The 18593-nt window shown below is 35.4% G+C and overlaps 3 protein-coding genes across 4 annotated transcripts; 1 reads left to right on the top strand and 2 right to left on the bottom strand.

The window, feature by feature from the left end:
- Positions 1-124: 124 nt before the first annotated feature.
- Positions 125-3281, top strand: LOC129315741 (lanC-like protein GCR2). Of its 2 annotated transcripts, none has more exons than XM_054959738.1 (6): positions 125-323; positions 1175-1353; positions 1640-1751; positions 1853-1969; positions 2069-2383; positions 2824-3281. In XM_054959738.1, exons 1-6 carry the CDS (start codon positions 300-302, stop codon positions 3160-3162), a joined length of 1086 nt encoding a protein of 361 aa, XP_054815713.1. In that variant the 5' UTR covers positions 125-299; the 3' UTR covers positions 3163-3281. The 2 variants fall into 2 exon arrangements, with proteins under 2 accessions (XP_054815713.1, XP_054815712.1); XM_054959737.1 differs by lacking the exon at positions 125-323 and adding an exon at positions 626-940.
- Positions 3282-4303: 1022 nt separating this feature from the next.
- LOC129315743 (protochlorophyllide reductase, chloroplastic) lies at positions 4304-6521 on the bottom strand. Its single transcript, XM_054959739.1, has 5 exons — positions 6380-6521; positions 6180-6278; positions 5181-5700; positions 4739-5097; positions 4304-4649 (listed from the first exon to the last, which is right to left on the bottom strand). The coding sequence occupies exons 1-5, from the start codon at positions 6434-6436 to the stop codon at positions 4494-4496; spliced, it is 1191 nt and encodes a 396-aa protein (XP_054815714.1). The 5' UTR covers positions 6437-6521; the 3' UTR covers positions 4304-4493.
- A 1903-nt stretch (positions 6522-8424) lies between these two features.
- On the bottom strand, positions 8425-14457 carry LOC129315856 (uncharacterized). The gene is given in 8 exon segments (XM_054959970.1): positions 8425-9312; positions 9851-9919; positions 9922-9943; positions 10114-10196; positions 10303-10354; positions 10445-10602; positions 10833-10923; positions 12337-14457. Coding segments are annotated over 8 exon segments (2745 nt in total). The 5' UTR covers positions 14020-14457; the 3' UTR covers positions 8425-8725.
- Between the last annotated feature and the right edge of the window lie 4136 nt (positions 14458-18593).

Raw genomic sequence — 18593 nt, 5'->3', positions numbered from 1 at the left:
GATTCTAAGATTTGTAATTATAATTATGCCTCATTTTATAGAAATATCTGATCAATTTTAGGAGACAACCGCATTACTCCAAGCTACTCAAGTGAAACAGGGGAATGATTATCGGAAATAATATCCTTTGGATTGAAATAACCATCTAATTATTGCCCAAAGAAAATCATAAAGACGAATCTCACGATTAAACTTTTTTTTTTTTACGTAAATTCCCTCTTATTTCTAGTTGGTTCTTTCCTGCAGATTCATGACTACAGGGAATACAGAGAAGAACCTAATGCTGGTGTGGCGCTGTGATGACTTACTTTACTTCGTTTCCAGTTAATTCTTCTTTTTTAAAGACTTAATTAATAATACCTCCTATCTCACTTAGTTTTTTTTTTTTTATTAATTTTACTCCTAACCTAAGATTCTCTATAGGACAAGGAGACACCTATACTCACCCACGCGCGTTAATACTGGGTTGATCCCAGGACCTTTTTCAAGAGAAAAAACTTGCCACTAGAACAACTGACTTTTCTCACTTTGTTAACATGGTTAAAGGTTGAATCTTTAAGCAACGACAGTATCTGCGATTGCTTCGATCAAGAAAAATAACACTTGGTATTAATTATGCTGATATTAATGATTAATTGAGGATAATAAAAGGGTTAAGTTAACCGTATGACAGCTAATTTGTACAGTTAATTAGACTATAGGGTACCATACTTATTACCTTGCCTCTCTCCAGAAACTACCATTGCAAGTCTTATCCTGTGGCGGTGGCGCCATGGCCGATCGTTTCTTTCCTAACGAAATGCCAAACTTCGTAGCCGAGACAGCTGTTGGGGAAACTTCCTCTCAAGGAGCAAGAGACTCACTAACGAATCTCCTATCTCTTCCGTACCCAACCTTATCTGCAAAGCTCCAAAAAGCAGCCTTGGACTTGAAAGAATCAGTATTCATATTCTTATCGCTATCCCTTTCACTCTAGGTTTCATAGAATTTTTTTCCTTCTCTTTTTTTTTTTAAAAAGTTATGCCATCATCAAACGTATCTGTTTTCTGTTTGATTTTGAATGGGCACAATATAGTCCTTTTCTGCTGTGCAACTGCGGGTTGAGGCGGCATGGTATTTCGAGTTCTGAGGTCACAGAAATGCTCACTAGTTTCTTGTGCTTTGTTGTGTTCAGGTCGTGAGAGAGACATGGGGTTCGAGTGGGAAACGCGTGAAGGATTATACACTGTACACGGGGGCTCTTGGGACAGCGTACCTGCTTTTTAAATCTTATCAAGTTACGAAGAATGGCAATGATCTTAATTTATGCTCACAGATCATTAAGGCATGTGATTCTGCTTCTATAAATTCTAGGTACCCCTCCTTCTCTCTGTGTGTATAAATGTGTTTCATGTATTATTTTTTCATCATATAATTATTATATTTTTTTTTATTCATTGGAAGTAATATTTTGCCAGCAGAATCTCTACATGACCTGTTTTCTTAAAGGCCACTGGAACGAGTTCAATAATTTCAATAAGTTTAATGACCTATTGATATCCAAAAGTCTATAGTTGTATTTGGAAAAGGCTTATTGTTAGCAATTTTAGTCCATTATTAGAGATAAATTTAGTTTAATTTGTTAATTTATGGGATGTAGCCAAATCACATTCTTATGTGGGCGTGCTGGTGTTTGTGCTCTTGGTGCTGTCATAGCTAAGCATAGTGGGGATGAACGACTCCTTAACAATTACTTAGGACAATTCAAAAAGGTATTATTTTGTAAATTGTTATCAGACCCTAGTGATATTTTTAATTTGCACATATCCAGTTGTGTTTACTCCTTTTAACTATTTTTTTCTTTTGACAACAGATCAGACTACGTCATGATTTGCCCTATGAGCTATTGTATGGCCGAGCAGGGTATTTATGGGCTTCTTCATTCTTAAACAAGCATATTGGTAAAGATACAATACCTACTACCGACATGGTAAGGCATATCTGCCTCATGACATTGTTCCTATGGAATTTATTTTGGCAATATCATTATCACCTTTATTTGCTGTTAAAATGAGTTCGTCTTTTGCAGAGATCAATTGTGGATGAAGTTATTGCTGCTGGAAGACAATTGGCCTGCAGTGGAAGATGTCCTCTGATGTACGAATGGCATGGGAAGAAATACTGGGGTGCTGCCCATGGGCTAGCAGGAATAATGTATGTTTTAATGGATTTGGAACTAAAGCCAGAAGAGGTAGAAGATGTCAAGGGTACACTACGATACATGACTAAAAATCGTTGCCCTAGTGGCAATTATCGCTCAAGTGAAGAAAACAACTCTGACCGCCTTGTGCATTGGTGTCATGGTGCTCCAGGAATCGCTCTTACTCTTGTAAAAGCCGCCGAGGTAATCTTTCCTAGTTTACCATATCCAATAAAAAGTTGCATACTTGCATCAAATGGTCTGTGAAGGAGAAAGAACTGATCATTTTCTCCAGTTGCCAAAGTTTGATGCCTTCTGATTTGATTGCAATATTGAATGACTAATAGTACTAAGTGCATATATGGCACTGAAATTGGGCAAAAAAAGTAAGATGCCTTGTCTTGTCTTCAGTTAGTAGTTGAAGTGAATTATTCAATTTTTTTTTTTAGCATACAATTCATTTCCCACAGAAGGTGCAGTTCTTGTAAGTTCCAAACGAGGTAGTTATGACCTTCTGGTTTTGTTTTTTGCCGCAACTTCTCGTTTCCATAAAACAAGTTTAATGCATGAATGCTCGAACATGTTAGTCAGAAATGTAACATCTCTCAAAATCTTTTCACTAAATTGTTTATGATAATCATCAGGTTTTTGGGGACAAGGAATTTGTGCAGGCAGCAACAGATGCAGCGGAAGTAGTATGGAATAGGGGTCTGCTTAAGCGAGTTGGGATCTGCCATGGCATCAGCGGGAACACCTACATCTTTCTTTCTCTGTACCGGTTAACTGGGAACCCAGAGTACTTGTACAGGGCTAAAGCTTTTGCTTGCTTTCTACTTGATAGAGCGCAAAGATTGATCTTGGAAGGAAAGATGCATGGAGGAGATCGCCCTTATTCGTTGTTTGAAGGTCTTGGAGGAATGGCTTGTATGTTTCTTGACATGATCGATCCTAAAGTGGCGAAATTCCCAGCCTATGAACTCTGAGTTTCTTCATGCTTGTGTACATTGCTTGTTGAAAAGCTCAACACGAGATAAAGCCTTTGAGGTTGATGAAGACGTGTACTCTGACGAACTCTATAAATATAAGAAGAATCTGTAACTTATGATCTGTGACTCTGAAGTGCAAGCTAAGATAAGGGATCAAATGCCGTTGCTTTAATTAAAAATAAAAACTTGTCCTTAGTTTTACGTAAAAGTGGGGGTTTATTTAAAACTTGTTACAACAGTTACTTAATTAAGGCTCAACAATCAATTCAGCTTCTCACCACACTGCTTCTGACGTTCTGCGAAGGAATCTAGTCCTGTTGTACCTACGATCTATTAGGAAAGGAAAGTAAATAACTTGTATAGGACTCGGGAATCCTTTTCTTATTTATTTATTTTATCGCTCCCATGGTGTTTATTGAAACATCAAACCATGGTTTATCTGATAGCCCAAGCGGATTGGGCAGGGCACCGACCTGCTTTGCCTGAAATATTTACATATTTTATTTTCTTTTTTAAAATTTAATTATTTTATAATATTATTTTACTTAATATTTTTATCTTTATCATGAATATCTTTTATAATTTTAATTTTTCTAATCATTTAAATATTTAAAATTAATTTTTTACTTTATATCATGTAAAAATAATAAATAGTTGTCAATTATATGCAATTTTAAAAATTATTACTTTAAATTCTAATTTTATTTTTATAAATAATCCATTTTAAATAATTTGTTATATTTTGCATTATTTAATAAATTTATTTTTATATTTAAATTTTTTTTGAAAAATAAAATTTGAGTATTGAGCCAAAACCTGGCCTGAGCGTTCAGGTAGCTCGATGTCCAAGCATGCACATAGGGTTGGACGTCGTACTATGGGTGGAGCCCGACCTGGCTCATGTACATCCTTTATCATTCCCTCTACCGCATAACGGCCTGTGCATTTACTCAATACAGGTAAATTATGCTTGCCTGCCCACACATTTAGTCTGAAGTTCACCTAAGTTTCCTGGTAAGTACCAAAAATGAACAAGATGACTTCAGATGCTGGCTTAAGATAGGCAAGGAGGAATATTTCTCACTTATAATTGTAGTCAACTATGCAAAGAGAAATTGTCCTAAAAAACCTACATGCATTTAACCAAACAATCGAACGTTTTATTAGCATTTTCAATTCACAAAAGTCATAGGCCTCTAGTCTTCTACAACAGGGCAAAGAGTTCTGGGCTGTCACAAGTGATTCTACCGCAATTCTTCACTCTTATGGGACTTGATTTTTCCTCCTTTGCAAGGTTTTTAAACAAAATGGACATTGGAGGCTCCCACTTAAGCCAAACCAACAAGTTTCTCACTAATCTCCCACACCCTGCGAGCCTTCTCCGGGTCACTAGCCTCTTGTGACAACTGGTTTTCAAATGAAGCAGAGGCCTTGTTCCAGCTCCAGTAGACACCGGATTTTGTCAGGCTAGGATCACTCACAACCTGTAGTAAAATAAAAATGTAAGCATATAAGGAAGAAATTTTCTTCAACTCATTCAACCTAGAATCCCTTGAGCCTCACTATTATTTACCTGAGCAAGTCTCTTTCCTGCTTCTTCTTCTGAAACAAAGCCCTTGGTTATGTACCTTTGGAATGGCGGGAACAAAAGTCTGAACAATGGAATGTGCTCTCTGAACAAGCCAGTTGTGGCAATGCAACCCGGGTAAAGGGAAGCAAATGTGATCCCAGTTTCCTCATGGAATCTTCGGTGGAACTCTTGCATGGTGAGCATATTGCAAACTTTGCTGTCCTTGTATGCCTTGGCGCCATCAAAGTCTCCACCATCAATCATAGCTGAGCTGTTTAGTCCATTCAATCCACCTGCAAGTCCCCTCAAGTCACCAAGGTTTGCCTTGGGAGGCACGTTTCCGGCCAGTGTATTTGTGTTTCCTGTAAAATTTACACAATCAGAACAAAGATGCAGCAAATGGGTATTGAGTTTGACCATGTATCAACATCTTAATAGATTAGACCTGTGATTGACCCCACAATGATCATGCGCTTTGAAGGATAATCAGATTTGTTCAAGTCCTCAAGCAGCAACCGTGAAAGGAGAAAATGCCCCAGATGGTTTGTCCCAACACTGAGCTCAAAACCTTCAGCAGTAAATGTAGGCTCCTTAGCAGTTGGCAAGTAAACTGCAGCATTGCAAACCAGAACATCCAGCGGCCGCTCCGATCGCCTGAAGTTATCAACAAATTGGCGGACACTGTCAAGAGAGGCAAGGTCTAGATGCATAATGGTATAGTTCTCCTTAGAAATGCCGGCTGATTTGGCAGCTCTTTCGGCTTTGAGGAAGTCCCTGCAGGCCATGATCACATGCCATTTTCCTGTTTCAGCTAAAGCCTTAGCAGTGGCCAGACCCAATCCAGAGGAGGCCCCAGTTATCACAACACTTCCCTTCCTCAGCGTCTTCTTGCCTTCAGGTGTAGCCTTGTTGACTGCTGGAGTTGTAGTACCCACTGTCTGGGCCCTCACAGCTCCTACTTTTTGCTGGAATCCCCTCTCACATGGAAATTATGTTAGAACATTGTCCCAATAACTGTGGGCCAAATCCTAAAAACTGATGGAGAATCATTCATAATTATCCCAGATTTGAATCCTCTTATGTTTTAGAGAAATTTACACGGTTATGTGGACCCAGATTCAAGATATTAGGTGGTCCACCATGTAAGAGGTGGACCCACATTATCTCTTTCTTCATAACTAACAGTGTATCTTTCTTCAAAACTACAGAGGATCCCAATCCCATTATATTCCTTTGTACTTTCAGTCCTGGTATTGCCAGGAGTACTGGAATATGCTTGTGTTTTGACTCTGTAAGCATGTTGAATTAGAAACCTCAGAAACATGTAGAGCTCAAAAATAAAACACTTCAGGTCGAATTCTGTATGGAATTGAACCTATAACAGTGGAAATAAAATAACACCACCCGAAAATAAGTTTAAAACACTTTGATGCAGTCGCAGTACCTTGCACCTCAATGCAGAAGAGCTGAAGTCAGCACTGAGATTATCTGATAATGAAAGCCCAAATAGGGTTGAGTCCTTGAGGGAAACACCAGATTTTCCCTGCCAACACAGCCCAATTCTCAAAACCTCGAATTCCATTAACCCTTTGAAAAGTACAGGAAAAGAAGACGAGATTTTGAAGTGGGAATTTGAACACAGACCTCTTTAGGAATGGAGAAAGAAGCGGGAACCAGGGAAGCAGCAGCCTGGAGAGCCATAAAGATTTTCCTATGTTCTACCGAACACCCAACGAAGTTATGATATTTACCCGATGTGGAAGTGAAGTTATATAGTGAAGTGTCTCTTCTGGATGATGAGTGGATAAGATTGCCTGCAGCATGGCCACCTGCCACATCAGTTCTAGCCAGCCAATAAGGATTCCAGTTTTAGATTTCTGATATTTTGCGTCACTACTTTATTACAGTTTGGTAGGAAGGGTTATTTTGGTCCATTGATCAATGAATATGCGCCAGTCTCCAGAGTTATGGGCTGGAAATATCGGAACGCTGAAAAAGATCAATGGTAGTGGAGCTACTTTCCGTTTGATGCTATGGACAAACCTTGTTCGTTGGTCACTTTTTAGTTTTTACTTTATCATAAAAAAAAAAATTCAGCGCATAAATTTTTTTTAAAATATCGTATTTTTAATCTTTAAAATAATTTTTTTAACTTAATTTCTTAACATACGTATAAGTATATATTGCTGATTAAGATTTCGTTTTCTTTTCTCTTTTTTTTTTTAACTTTATACATGTTAGTTTATATTGTTGATTAAGATTCCGTGTTCTTTTCTCTCTTTTTTTTTCGGTTAGAGGAACTAATTTAATTTGAGAAAATGAAGTTTTGCCTTTGGAAAATTATTGGTCTGTTTGGTTTACCTTTCACATTCATGAAAGTTCTTTTGAAATCTCATTAATCTCAATGTGGTTTGGATTTCATAAATTTTCAAAAGCCATTTTAAAAAATTCATCCCAAAACACTTCAAAAGGACTACCTTGCAATGTGAATGATACTCACTTTTATATCAGAAAGTGGGAGATAGGGCATTAATTTATTCAAAACAGAATAAATTTTGATAGCTGCATTTAATATATATATATATATATATTTATATTGAAAAATTTTAAAAATAATATTCTAGAAACGAAATTATTATTTATTAAACTCTTTTTAGAAGAACATACTAGAAATTTGGGATTGTATGTCATGAAATGTAAGTTGCAGCGGTGAATGCCTATCAAAGGGCTAACCCAGTTAGCTTTATGGCAAAAATGAAAAAGAAACTCATGAGCAGCCCATGCCCATGAGACAGCTTGTTACACTGTAGTCCAAGGCAGACCCAGAACTGATGTATAAATTATATCCCCAACCTGATTTTGATTTGTGAGTTGTTAAACTCCTGAACTAGGGGTAGGGATTAACATCAAGATATTTTAATATAAAATATAGAATTCTTAATTAGTTTTATTATTTAAATCCTACGGTTCATTTCCCATATTCTATACGATTACATTGAATTCTCAACAATTTTGTCTCCACGCCCCCATGTAACATCCTATCTAATAATCTAAATTAAGGATGAGCTTTAAGAATTGACTCGTCCTCGCTACATCACTTTGTTTTTCCCCTTATGGAGAATAAAGTTAAAACAACCAGCAATTGGGTTGAAGAGAGAATTTAATCTCTCTCGAGGGATGTCTTGCATTCAAATTTTGATGATAAAAAAACATAAGCTTTATCCCATTCTAATAGTGCTAAAATCAAAATTCGTTGGTATTATCAAAGATCTAATGACTCAGGAAAAATAATATCACATGCAAAATACTTTTAATACGCTTTAATCCAACCTTCCTTTCATGTTCACTACAGTAAGTTTCCCAGGCCCATGAAATATCCAAAGAATCGTCTTAAATGACCATAAAACTAGGCGGCATGAAAAAATACTCGTAACTATATCACCAGCAAATTCCAATTGTCTAGAGAATAGCTAATTTGTATTTCTTCAAGTGATGTAGGATCTAATTTTTGTTCTACTAAGATTGAAATGACGCATGGGCAAACAGCGCGCAGAGGAGAGCACTAGAAACAGCATGCAAACGATCTAATTCTATTCTGGTCAATCCAGTAATTGCTAGCCTAGATGTTAGGTTGAAATAGACTCCTTGAACATAGAGATTGAAGTTCGTAACAAGAATGAAAGCGGGTGTAAAAGAATCTTCACCTGTAATTCATTAAACTCTTCCCTTGCTCGTTGCTCTACATTTCCTGACTACGTAAATTCATCGGACTTAAAATTCTGACGTAAACCTCTTCTTTGTTTTCCTCTTTAGTTAACTTCTTTTCTTTTCATTTTCTACTCCATGCCTGATCAGATGGCGACCCAACTCATCCGACAAGCACAAGAACATTAAAAAATAAAAATAAAAAATAAATAGTGGAAGCCCCTGCCAATATTACAAATCCCCCTGTACAATTGTTCTTCTGAGCTGACATCACAAACTCACCTCCTATATCCGCAGTGGCAATCCAAAATTCTGAAAAGCTCGAATTTCCCCTCGAAGGTCAGCAGTTACCATCACCAGACCCCAGGCTGACATGTTTTGATTAACCCCGTCTGAGATGTCCACGCTAACTCGAGGGCTTCGTCTCCTGGCAGCAAGAACAAGTTTTTCTTCTGGCCATGTTGCGGAAATTCTGTCAAAAAAATAACTGTTTGTAGCACTGGCTATAGTTCCATGAAGTGCATCATTGTTGGAACCTGATGCCTCATTACCAAAGCTTTCATCTACCGGGGTTGGGGGATGATTCACCGATGAGACGCCGATGGGGATACTATCAGCTCTGGTTTGTTCTCCAGATAAAGTACCTTGCATTTCCCATGCATCGCCCATACCAGGCCAAGGAATAGCCACTGACACATCTGTACAATGAAAATGTTCATAGGACTGAGTGATAGTGACACCTTTGGTTCTGTTGGGCCTGCAATTAGCTTCATTTTTCCATATGTACACATGGGAATCCTCACTTGCTGAGACTATATATTTTCCATTCTCTGTGAACGAGGCTAAAATTTGGCTATTTGTGTTGCGAAATCCTGCACAAAACTTACATCAGTTAAAATGGAAATAAGTAAGCTTCATACCAGTAGACTCATTATACGTTCAGTTAAATGTGCCATTTTTTCACATCATGTCAAAACAATGTAAAATAAAGTCAGCATGGTATTGAGAGCCGAGAGGATGGGACTCGATTCTCTTTAAATAGAAAAAAAATTACAGAGAGAATTACCCTTGAGCCTTACACTCAAATTCGACGCAGTAGTACTGAATATCAAATAATTTTACAAATTAAAAAAGTAAGGTTAAGTCATGAGGGGAGGGACATGTTAACAAACTCAGCACTTCAAGAAAAAATTAAATCAATTAAATTATATAAGATTATTATGATTCCATAGAACCAACCCAACCCAAACACAGGAAGTAAAAAAACAAAGGAATATAGTCAGGTTTGACCACAGAGTAAACCGAAACATTTGACGCAGATGAAAGCAATTTGCAGAAATATTGTACATTATTTTTCTACCAAAAAAAAATAATTCTGGCGGACCAGTCTTCTCGAGTTATTAGTCTAACCTTTGAACTTATGAACCAGATCGACACCATCAACCAATCGAATTTGAGAATCAGCAGATGTAATGAGTATTCTGATGAACTTCCTGGAGCAAACTGATAGGAAAAACAAGTTAGAAACTGTACCAGTCAATGCAAGCAAACCATGAGTGGGGACAATCTACTTTCATTGTTCTCTTTTCCTTTTCTTTTCTTTTGTTTTTTTTTTGGACGGAACACCAACAAACAGAACAAATGTTACAGCAGCAGTTTACTAATTGAATTACCTGGAAGCCAGTAATTTTCTTGAGATTTGACTTCTTTTTCTTGTTCTGCAGAAAAATCTCACTTTTTTTTTGCAATTTATTTTCTGAATGAAGATAAAAATGATGATCAATGGACATAAAATCATTGGAAGTATGCATACTCGCATAGATGATCAAAGACAGTTAAAAATAAGGCCCTATTGACTGTACCAGATGTATTATACAAATGGCAGCTACCCTTGCATGAACCTACCAGTGCACCCTGAAAAAAGCCAATAAATATCACTAAGTGACAACGCACTGATTGAACTTCTTAGACTGCCAATATAGTGCAAATTAACCTTGGACCAACCTGCCCATCAGGTGTGTAGCAAGCAGCAGTGACCATCTCATGCAAATCAGTCCAATCAACAACTTGACGATCAGGAATACTCCATATGCGAACCTTGGAATCCAAAGATCCGCTAATGAAGTATCTATCATCAACGGGATTAAACTGGATGCAAGTCACTGCATCCAGCAGAAAACAGATTGTGGCAAAACATATGATTAGAAAGGGACAAGCTATAGGAAACAGAATAGCTTTCATTTCCAAAATTAACCACTCATTTCGTCAAGAAAGAACTGTAATAGAATGTCCTATGTTTTAAGAGTATAACCATTTTGCAGGGGCACATGAGATTCACTTAGAATACGAGAATAGAGAGATATTTTAAGATGTGATAACTGCATGTACTCACCATAGTCAGTGTGTGTAAAAACTTTCAGACAAGAGTTGCTAGATACATGCCACAGCCGTACCGTTTTGTCCATTGAAGAGGAAAGCAAATGCTGAGCAAAAGAGGAAAAATATATGATAGTTATTCAAGTTTTAAAGATAATTCAACAGCTACAACTCAGAATCTCTAAATAGACACATAGACAAATCTCATTTTAAGATTTTAAATGAGATCTCAGGAATTCTGACATTACATTACACATTTCCAATTCCACTATATCGCACACTTAAAGAGTCACCATGGACAGGAGCAGGGATGTAATTGTAAGGTGTTGAACATGTCAAAGTTGTTCAAAGTCCACATAAGAAAAGACTACTCTTCCATTAAGGATCGACATTGAACTTGAAACCAAATAAGAGTCTAGACAGGCAATTCCCCACATATATGCCACTCTAAGAAATTAAAATTTTCAAGTTGAGAATAAAATCATTTCTACCAACACCACACCTGATGAATGGAGATCAGCCGATCACAGTATTGCAACCACGTGTTCAGGTATGCTTACCACTCCTATAAAAATAATCTTACCTAGAAAGTAATGACAAGTTATCCTGCTACTAAACTTCAAACAACATCAACCCCATTATAGCATAGCGAACTCCTATTTGGTGACCATAAAGGAATAAACTAAGTGATCATAATGCTGAGTTACAAACAGAAGCCTACAAAAAAAAAAACATATATTGAACTGAAGGTTTTCCCCAGTAGAAACATTCAGTTCCATTTTTGTTATAACCATATCAAGTCAATCACTAACTTAGGCTTAGCTGCTTGTAATATGGAAATATCCATGTTGTTTCAATATCAACATTAATCAATAATATCATACAAAATACAAGCAACTAAAGTATAATAACAAGGCATGATGCCATTCATCCAATAAGATAAAATGCCTATCTGAATTGTGAATTGTTAAAACCTTTCCTAGAATATAACAATCCCTGGGGAAAATAAATCTTCCTACAGCTATCAATCAGGGTGTAAGCTTCTCAGTTATCTTGGGGAGATCCAAAAAAAAAAACAATCCAGAAATCTTCTCACGAGATAAAGGATCACATTTTTCCTGCAATTCATGCATTAACATTAAGACTTAAGACTGCAATTTTATCCAAAGATAGTAATACATAACAATATTCTAATGCAATAAAAAATCCATATGCTGTCCCATGCTGCTAGGTCATCCACATTAGAATTTCCAATTCCAACGAATCAGTTACAAAATTACCATAAATTCTCAATATTTGTGGTATATAGAACAGTGGAAAACTCACTCGAACTGCTTAGTGGAAGACTGTCAGTGGGTGCATGAGTTAAATCTATAATTAAAAAAAAAAAATCTTGTGAAATTTTCTGGGCATATACAATGTATGATTCATCAACTAATTTCAAACAAGACTGAATAGCTTTAAAATATATTCAGATATTGAACACAATGTTTGAATTTACACCTATCATATCATCTAACCTGAGATTTGGACCAAGATAGATCAAGCACATCATCAAGATGACCTTGGAATGTGCAAATAGGTTTTTCTGTCAGTGCAAACATAGTTTCTGGCACCCCTAACTGGTCCAAGCTCAGTGATTTTCTGTTGATGGATGACCTCCCCCGTCTCTTCATCTCTGGATGGCTTGGGGATAGCAAGGTTGGTTCAGTGGATCCATTCATAACAAATAACGTATTCATATTCCCATAGCCTGGTTTCTCCACCAGCAGCTCCGCCTTCCTTTCTGACTCCACAACTTGCCACACATGAATTACACAATCCTCACCTGCACTAGCAAGATACTGTCCGTCCAAACTAAACTTAATGCTCCATATAGATCCATTATGAGCATGTATCTCCTGGCTCTTATAGAGTGCAGTGACCTCTTTACATGACTTGCCATACTGCCTAACCCGTACTCTTCCAAGCCTATGTAAATAAGCATCTTGGCTTTCATCTGTAGCAGAACTTGACCTCCGCCCACCCTTTTCTGACGAAGTATCCCTTTCATCACTGCTCCGTCTGTCCTTATAACCCGTCATGGCGCAAGCAACACTCTTTATACTCTTAAACCAACTCCCTTTCTTCTTTACCTTGGTACCACCTCCACTGCCACCATTTGCAGTTACAGTTGCATTTAAATCTACATTGTCCTTGTTACCCTCCTCGAAATGTTGTCGTCTCATCAATTCTTGAACAATTGGCGAGTGGCCCACTGTCATCTCAAACTCCTCCATGGTCAACTGCCTTTCAGTTCCGACTTCCTTTAATTTATTCCACGTCCCATCCTCCCTAATCTCCTTGACTACAAACTCTTTCCCATTATCGAGATTTCTTATGGTGCACACTTGTTCATCAGCCCTGTCAAGTCCATTACAGTCCGCACCTTCCTCCCCCTCGCCACGACCTGCGTTCTCCAGAACTGGCTCCACCGAAAACTGACCAAAATCCACCCTCAAGTTCGAGGAGCCACTTCGGATTTCATCTACCCTTCTGCAATTTTTCCCTGAAGGCGGCTTATTGGGGAAGGCGGCACTAGCAATCGGGGATTCATTGCCATTGCCGCACGTCGACTTAACGATTTGATTCCGGCTATTTACAAATGAGCCGTTCTCTGAAGCGACCGAGTGAAAAGAAAGGATTGAAGAACAAAAGGAAGAAGTAGATTTATTGCGATGACGACGAAACTGACCAGTACACAATTGCAAGTCACCAAGATCCGTGCCACCGCCTGATTTCGATCGGGATATGCCGGCAGTGCAACCAGAAGTTTCATCCTGTTGTTGGCGACTCACGTGATCGGTAGAAGCCGATCGGCCAAACTCTCCATTGGCCATTCCTCTAAGATTATCGGCAGAGGCAGCCTTTCCCTGGGACAATGACGGGTCGCCGGCGAGACCCATCTCGCGAAGAAGACGGGTCCGGCGTTCGGAAACCGATGACGGTTCGGAGATCCAAACATCGTACTTGCACAAGGCCGCGGGGAATTTGGGTACGGGGAAGGGTAGGTCCGAACCATAATTGGGAGAGTTGGGACTGGAGCCATTGTCGTTGTCGTCATCTGAGTTGGAAGCGGAGCAGGAGCAAGAGGACGAAACTAGCCGGTCGTTAGACTCGTAAAAGCGCTCTTCTTCCTCTTCTTCGTCCCCAGCTTTGCTCATTGTTTACTGGGCATTCCCATTTCAATGAAAATGCCCAAAATCAATCGGGTCGGACCGGGATTTATCACCGTGATAGTATTCCTCGGAAACTATGGTGTTCAGGTTCAATTTGGAGCACGTAAATGGAAAACCGAGGGGATCAGACAAAGAAGGGCACGAATCTACACGGCGTTTTGGAGTAGAAGTCAGATCCAATGAGAGTGAGAGACGAGGGTCTGGAACGAAGCCCTATGCCGGGTTGTGTTGGTGTTGGGGAATTGGAGTTCACCAAACATTGTTGTGTTTTGTTTCGTTATGAGAGAGAATGTGAAGGACGTCGTCCTCTTCTTTCCAAATTCCAATAGAAAATGTCTGAGAGAAACTGGAAACGAAATTTCGTCCGGTTCTTTGGATGATGATGAAAAATAAAAATAAAAAGAATGACTAGCAGCAGTAAGTTGCTTGATAATTCCTTTGCACGAATCAAATTCGTCCTATTTTATTGCCATTGCCTAACGATCATTAGTTGATTGCAGTCGCAAATTTGTTGCTATGCTTAGCTCATGGTAAGTTGTAACTGTTTCAGATGGACTGGTCACTTAAACCGATACTCGTCTCTGCAATATAACTGGTGGTTATAGGCTTCAGGGTTAAAAAGCAACTAGTTTGTACGGTCAATCCAGCGAGGCTCAAGTTAAGTTTTAACTTTTAACTTTTAACTTTTCGTTGAATTATTATTTTTTAAAATATAATTATAAATTGACAAAAACCATCAAGATCATCTTTGCTAATCTTAGATTCCTATAAATAAATATGGGACTTACAATTTATTATATACAATTTATAAAACATATTTTATTTATAAGGTATGAATAATGTGACTCCTTTTAAATCCTATTCATGCTTGAAGCTGGTTAAATATTGTTTAAAAAAATGAAGGCCAAAATAATATTTAAAAATAAATAATACTGGTTTTCATGTATTCTATTTTTATATAATATATTAACCCTAAATATAAAACAAAATATTTTTTTCTATTTTTATGTTATATAATGACTAGTACTCATCTTTCAATTTGATATTAAAAATTGTTCTCAAGACAGGAGATATTGATGGGTCATTATGAAAATTTGTGAAGTTCTAAGAAACAACAAAAATTTATGAGAAACATGATTTTGAGAATTTTATATAACTAAATCTTTGAACTTTTTGATAAAGTGTATATGCAAAAAAAAATTATCATGTAAAACTTTAAATAGAACTAGGACCATGCAGTAATAGTATATGCAGTAATTCAAATTACGAGAAAAATTTTCAATCGAGATGAAATTTTAAATTATGATAATCTTATTCACATTTTATATAGTTTGCGATCCAAGTTTTAATATGAACTACATTATAGATACTCTGTGATGAGGACATATGTAAAGAACAATCAAGGCATGATTAGCGCATTCTACACTCGTTATAAGTCAATTGGAACATGTCGATTTGTGATAAGCATGAATTTATTTACCAACATGTTTATGTGCATCAGATTTTATTATTTTGAAAAATGTGGTGTGGGTGAATTTTAGCTCCAAACTTTTAAGTTTTGGATCTCCTTGGACTGGGGTTGAAGGAAAATATTAGTATTAAAATGATAACTCGAAAAGCAAGTGGAAACATGTTTGAGAAAAAGGGCAAGGGTTGGTTGTCCCAGGTTTTTAGTGGTAACTGAAAAGGAAGGCATAGAATATTATTATCCCAATCGCGACATTCCTTCCCGTATGTTATGCAATCATTGACTTCGTCTTTTTTGTTTTAGTTTGGTCAAACTTAACCTTGCATTCCTCACACGCCATCTACTACTTTTTCTTTTTAACTTTTATTCTTGGAAGCGGGAAAAAATAGAGTAAACAGAAAATTAGCAAATATATATATATATATATATTTGTAAAATTTTCTCCTCCTAATTTCTTTTTACTTTTTTTTTATTCACATCAAGCCTAGTACTCCTTTTCTTTAATATTATAAAATATTTTTAATAGAATTACAGAACTAATAAATTAGTTAATTATCTTTAAAATTATATATTTTTTAAATTTACTCTTATTTAATATAATGTCTTAATTAAAAAATATTATTAATTACAACTATAATTAAGATTATTTTTGTAAAAACCTCATTAATTACACATTGAAAAACTCAAAATATCTTATATTTTTTAATGAAAGTTAATATCAATTTATTAAGTCATGAATTTATATTTTTTTCAAATTAATAGTAAAACATTTAAATAAAAATGCAAAAATTGTATTTTGTGATAGAGATTGGGTGTTTTTTTGAGCTGCTAGTAGTTGATTTGTTGTCGTTGTTGATAGTTTTGGATCTCTCTATGTGGAATTTGATGCATGAAAATAGTAAATTTGTTACTCGAATAGCAATTACTTCTTTCGTCTTAAATTATAAAATATTTTTAACAAAACTCACATACTAATAAAGTTTATTAAATACAATTTATAACTTTATTTTTTAAAAACAAAAATATAAAATTTTAAAAATACCCTTCATTTAACATTCCATTGAAGAAATGATATTGAAGAAAGAGAATATATGAAAGGATAATATTAAAAAAGTATCATTAATAAAATTTATTTTTAATCAAAATATCTCATATTTTAGACGTTAAATCTTTCCTAAAAACATCTTATAATTTAAAACTGAGAAAGTATTATATTTATTTATATAGGGATTGGATAGTTAAAATCGTTCTATAAACACTCATCCTTATTTTTCAATGTGACTTCTAATTTTTAAAATTTTGACAACTGTCGCAGAATTTCTTACTTTCTAGCTATGTTTTAAGGCTAAGATGGTCTTGGTGTAGTGTCATTTGTTTTATTTCTTTGTGTTTTTTTATTGGGTTTAGGGTTTTTTATTGTGTTGTTTTTCTTATTTGTATTTTGTTTGTTGTACTTTTTTTTTTATCTTTGCAAACCCTAATGTTTCTGGCAAAAAAAAATTATATATATATATACAGTGATAATATAAATCTACGTGATTAATTTACTAATCTCGCAAATACTACTTCTCATTCTCAATGGAAGGGATATAGAGAATTTCTTTTTCATAAGATTTAAAAGATTTTAAGCTTTTGCTGTAATTAACAGAGTATTTTTGAAGAAGAAGTCTCAAAATAGTTCGTGTATTTACGTGGGATGAAGCTAGCTATCAGTATTAAATAAAATATGAATTTTATCATTATAATTTATATTATTCATAAATCAAAATGAACCATAATTAAACCAAATAAGTCAAACACACATGTCGGATGCCATACATATTTCCCAACCCACGTGCAGAAAAATAATTAACCGAGGCCAGTATTTTTAATATTTTAAATAATATCATATCTTTATCAAATGAACTCGAATAATTTTTTTTTAATCTAAACGACTAAACGGATAAAAATAGTTTTATTATGAAGGATGGGGACATAAGATAGACTTCACATGCAATTTAAATACTAAACTATAACTTATTTGAGTCTTAAATTTTTATTTAAAACATTTTGAATATTAAATAATTAAATTTATAATAATTTTACTCTTATTGTTAAATTTAAATAAACGGCTATTATTTTTTAAAAATTTGGGCCTAATGTGAAATTTTTATTAAATTTTACTCTCCCCCTCTCCCACCTTACTTTGAGAAAATTTACACATTATGTTCCATTTTTTTTAAAAAAATAATAGCTGTTTATTTAAATTTAATGCTGGCACAAAAATGCCAACATTAATTGTTTATGTTTTAAAATGTATCAAATAAAATTTTGAGGTTCAAATCGTCTCTAAATTTATAATTTATGGTTTAAATTATATATTAATTTTATAAAATAATGTGAAATAAAAAATTGAGGTAATTGTTGAGGAGGGAGCAGTATATCCGCAACTTAGGAAATCTAAATGGGAATTTATTTTACTATCCTTGGGTTGATTGTAAAAATAAAAATAAAAATAGAAGGGTGCCTGGTACTGCCAAAAAAGACATACATTAAAAAATTTTAATTTTGTGAGGGTGCAAGCATATGCATGCTTTGTACCCACATCCACATGAACGTGCACATCACAAATTGCGACAATTCATGAATGAAAAAGAAACAACCAAAAGTATAATGCTTGCTTTCAGTATTTTGAAAGAAATATTCTCTACTATTAACATATTTTATTCTTTATATTTATAAAAGGCAAAAAAAAAAAAAATCTCAACTTTCATGCCACAAAGGTAAGAAATGATCCCAATACCATATATCGCTGCACTTTGTACGGTTTTCCCAACTGGTCATATCATTAAACCATGCATGATTTGTGAGCGTTGATATAAGATTTGTATGATATACTTAATAATTAAACAATATTATTAATAAGTTTGGGTTTGTCAGAAAAAATTAGTCTCTCACTATATGATAAATCAATGTTTAAATCTTTATTAAAAAAATGCTCACATTTAGTATTTCATTATCCTTTGAATATATTTGTCTCCAACAGAAATATGCATATGTTCAACAACAAAAATGTCATGTGGTACACACACAAGTCATTTAAATTAAAACT

The sequence above is a fragment of the Prosopis cineraria genome, unplaced genomic scaffold, assembly GCF_029017545.1.
Source record: "Prosopis cineraria cultivar Desert tree isolate PC_DT_omini unplaced genomic scaffold, ASM2901754v1 PC7, whole genome shotgun sequence".
In the NCBI taxonomy this organism is placed as follows: Eukaryota; Viridiplantae; Streptophyta; class Magnoliopsida; order Fabales; family Fabaceae; genus Prosopis; species Prosopis cineraria.
The sequence above is the reverse complement of the archived record's forward strand: the minus strand, read 5'-3'. Positions and strand labels throughout refer to the sequence as shown.

Bases quoted from the DNA above. Each gene is read 5' to 3' on its own strand.
- LOC129315741 (XM_054959737.1), top strand. From the start codon at position 773: ATGGCCGATCGTTTCTTTCCTAACGAAATGCCAAACTTCGTAGCCGAG. The intron at 941-1,174 runs GTATTCATATTC...TGTTGTGTTCAG, and splicing joins CCTTGGACTTGAAAGAATCA to GTCGTGAGAGAGACATGGGG. The intron at 1,354-1,639 runs GTACCCCTCCTT...TATGGGATGTAG, and splicing joins TCTGCTTCTATAAATTCTAG to CCAAATCACATTCTTATGTG.
- LOC129315743 (XM_054959739.1), bottom strand. From the start codon at position 6,436: ATGGCTCTCCAGGCTGCTGCTTCCCTGGTTCCCGCTTCTTTCTCCATT. The intron at 5,701-6,179 runs GTACTGCGACTG...AGGGGATTCCAG, and splicing joins CTTCTGCATTGAGGTGCAAG to CAAAAAGTAGGAGCTGTGAG. The intron at 4,650-4,738 runs GTAAATAATAGT...ATTTTACTACAG, and splicing joins CAGGAAAGAGACTTGCTCAG to GTTGTGAGTGATCCTAGCCT.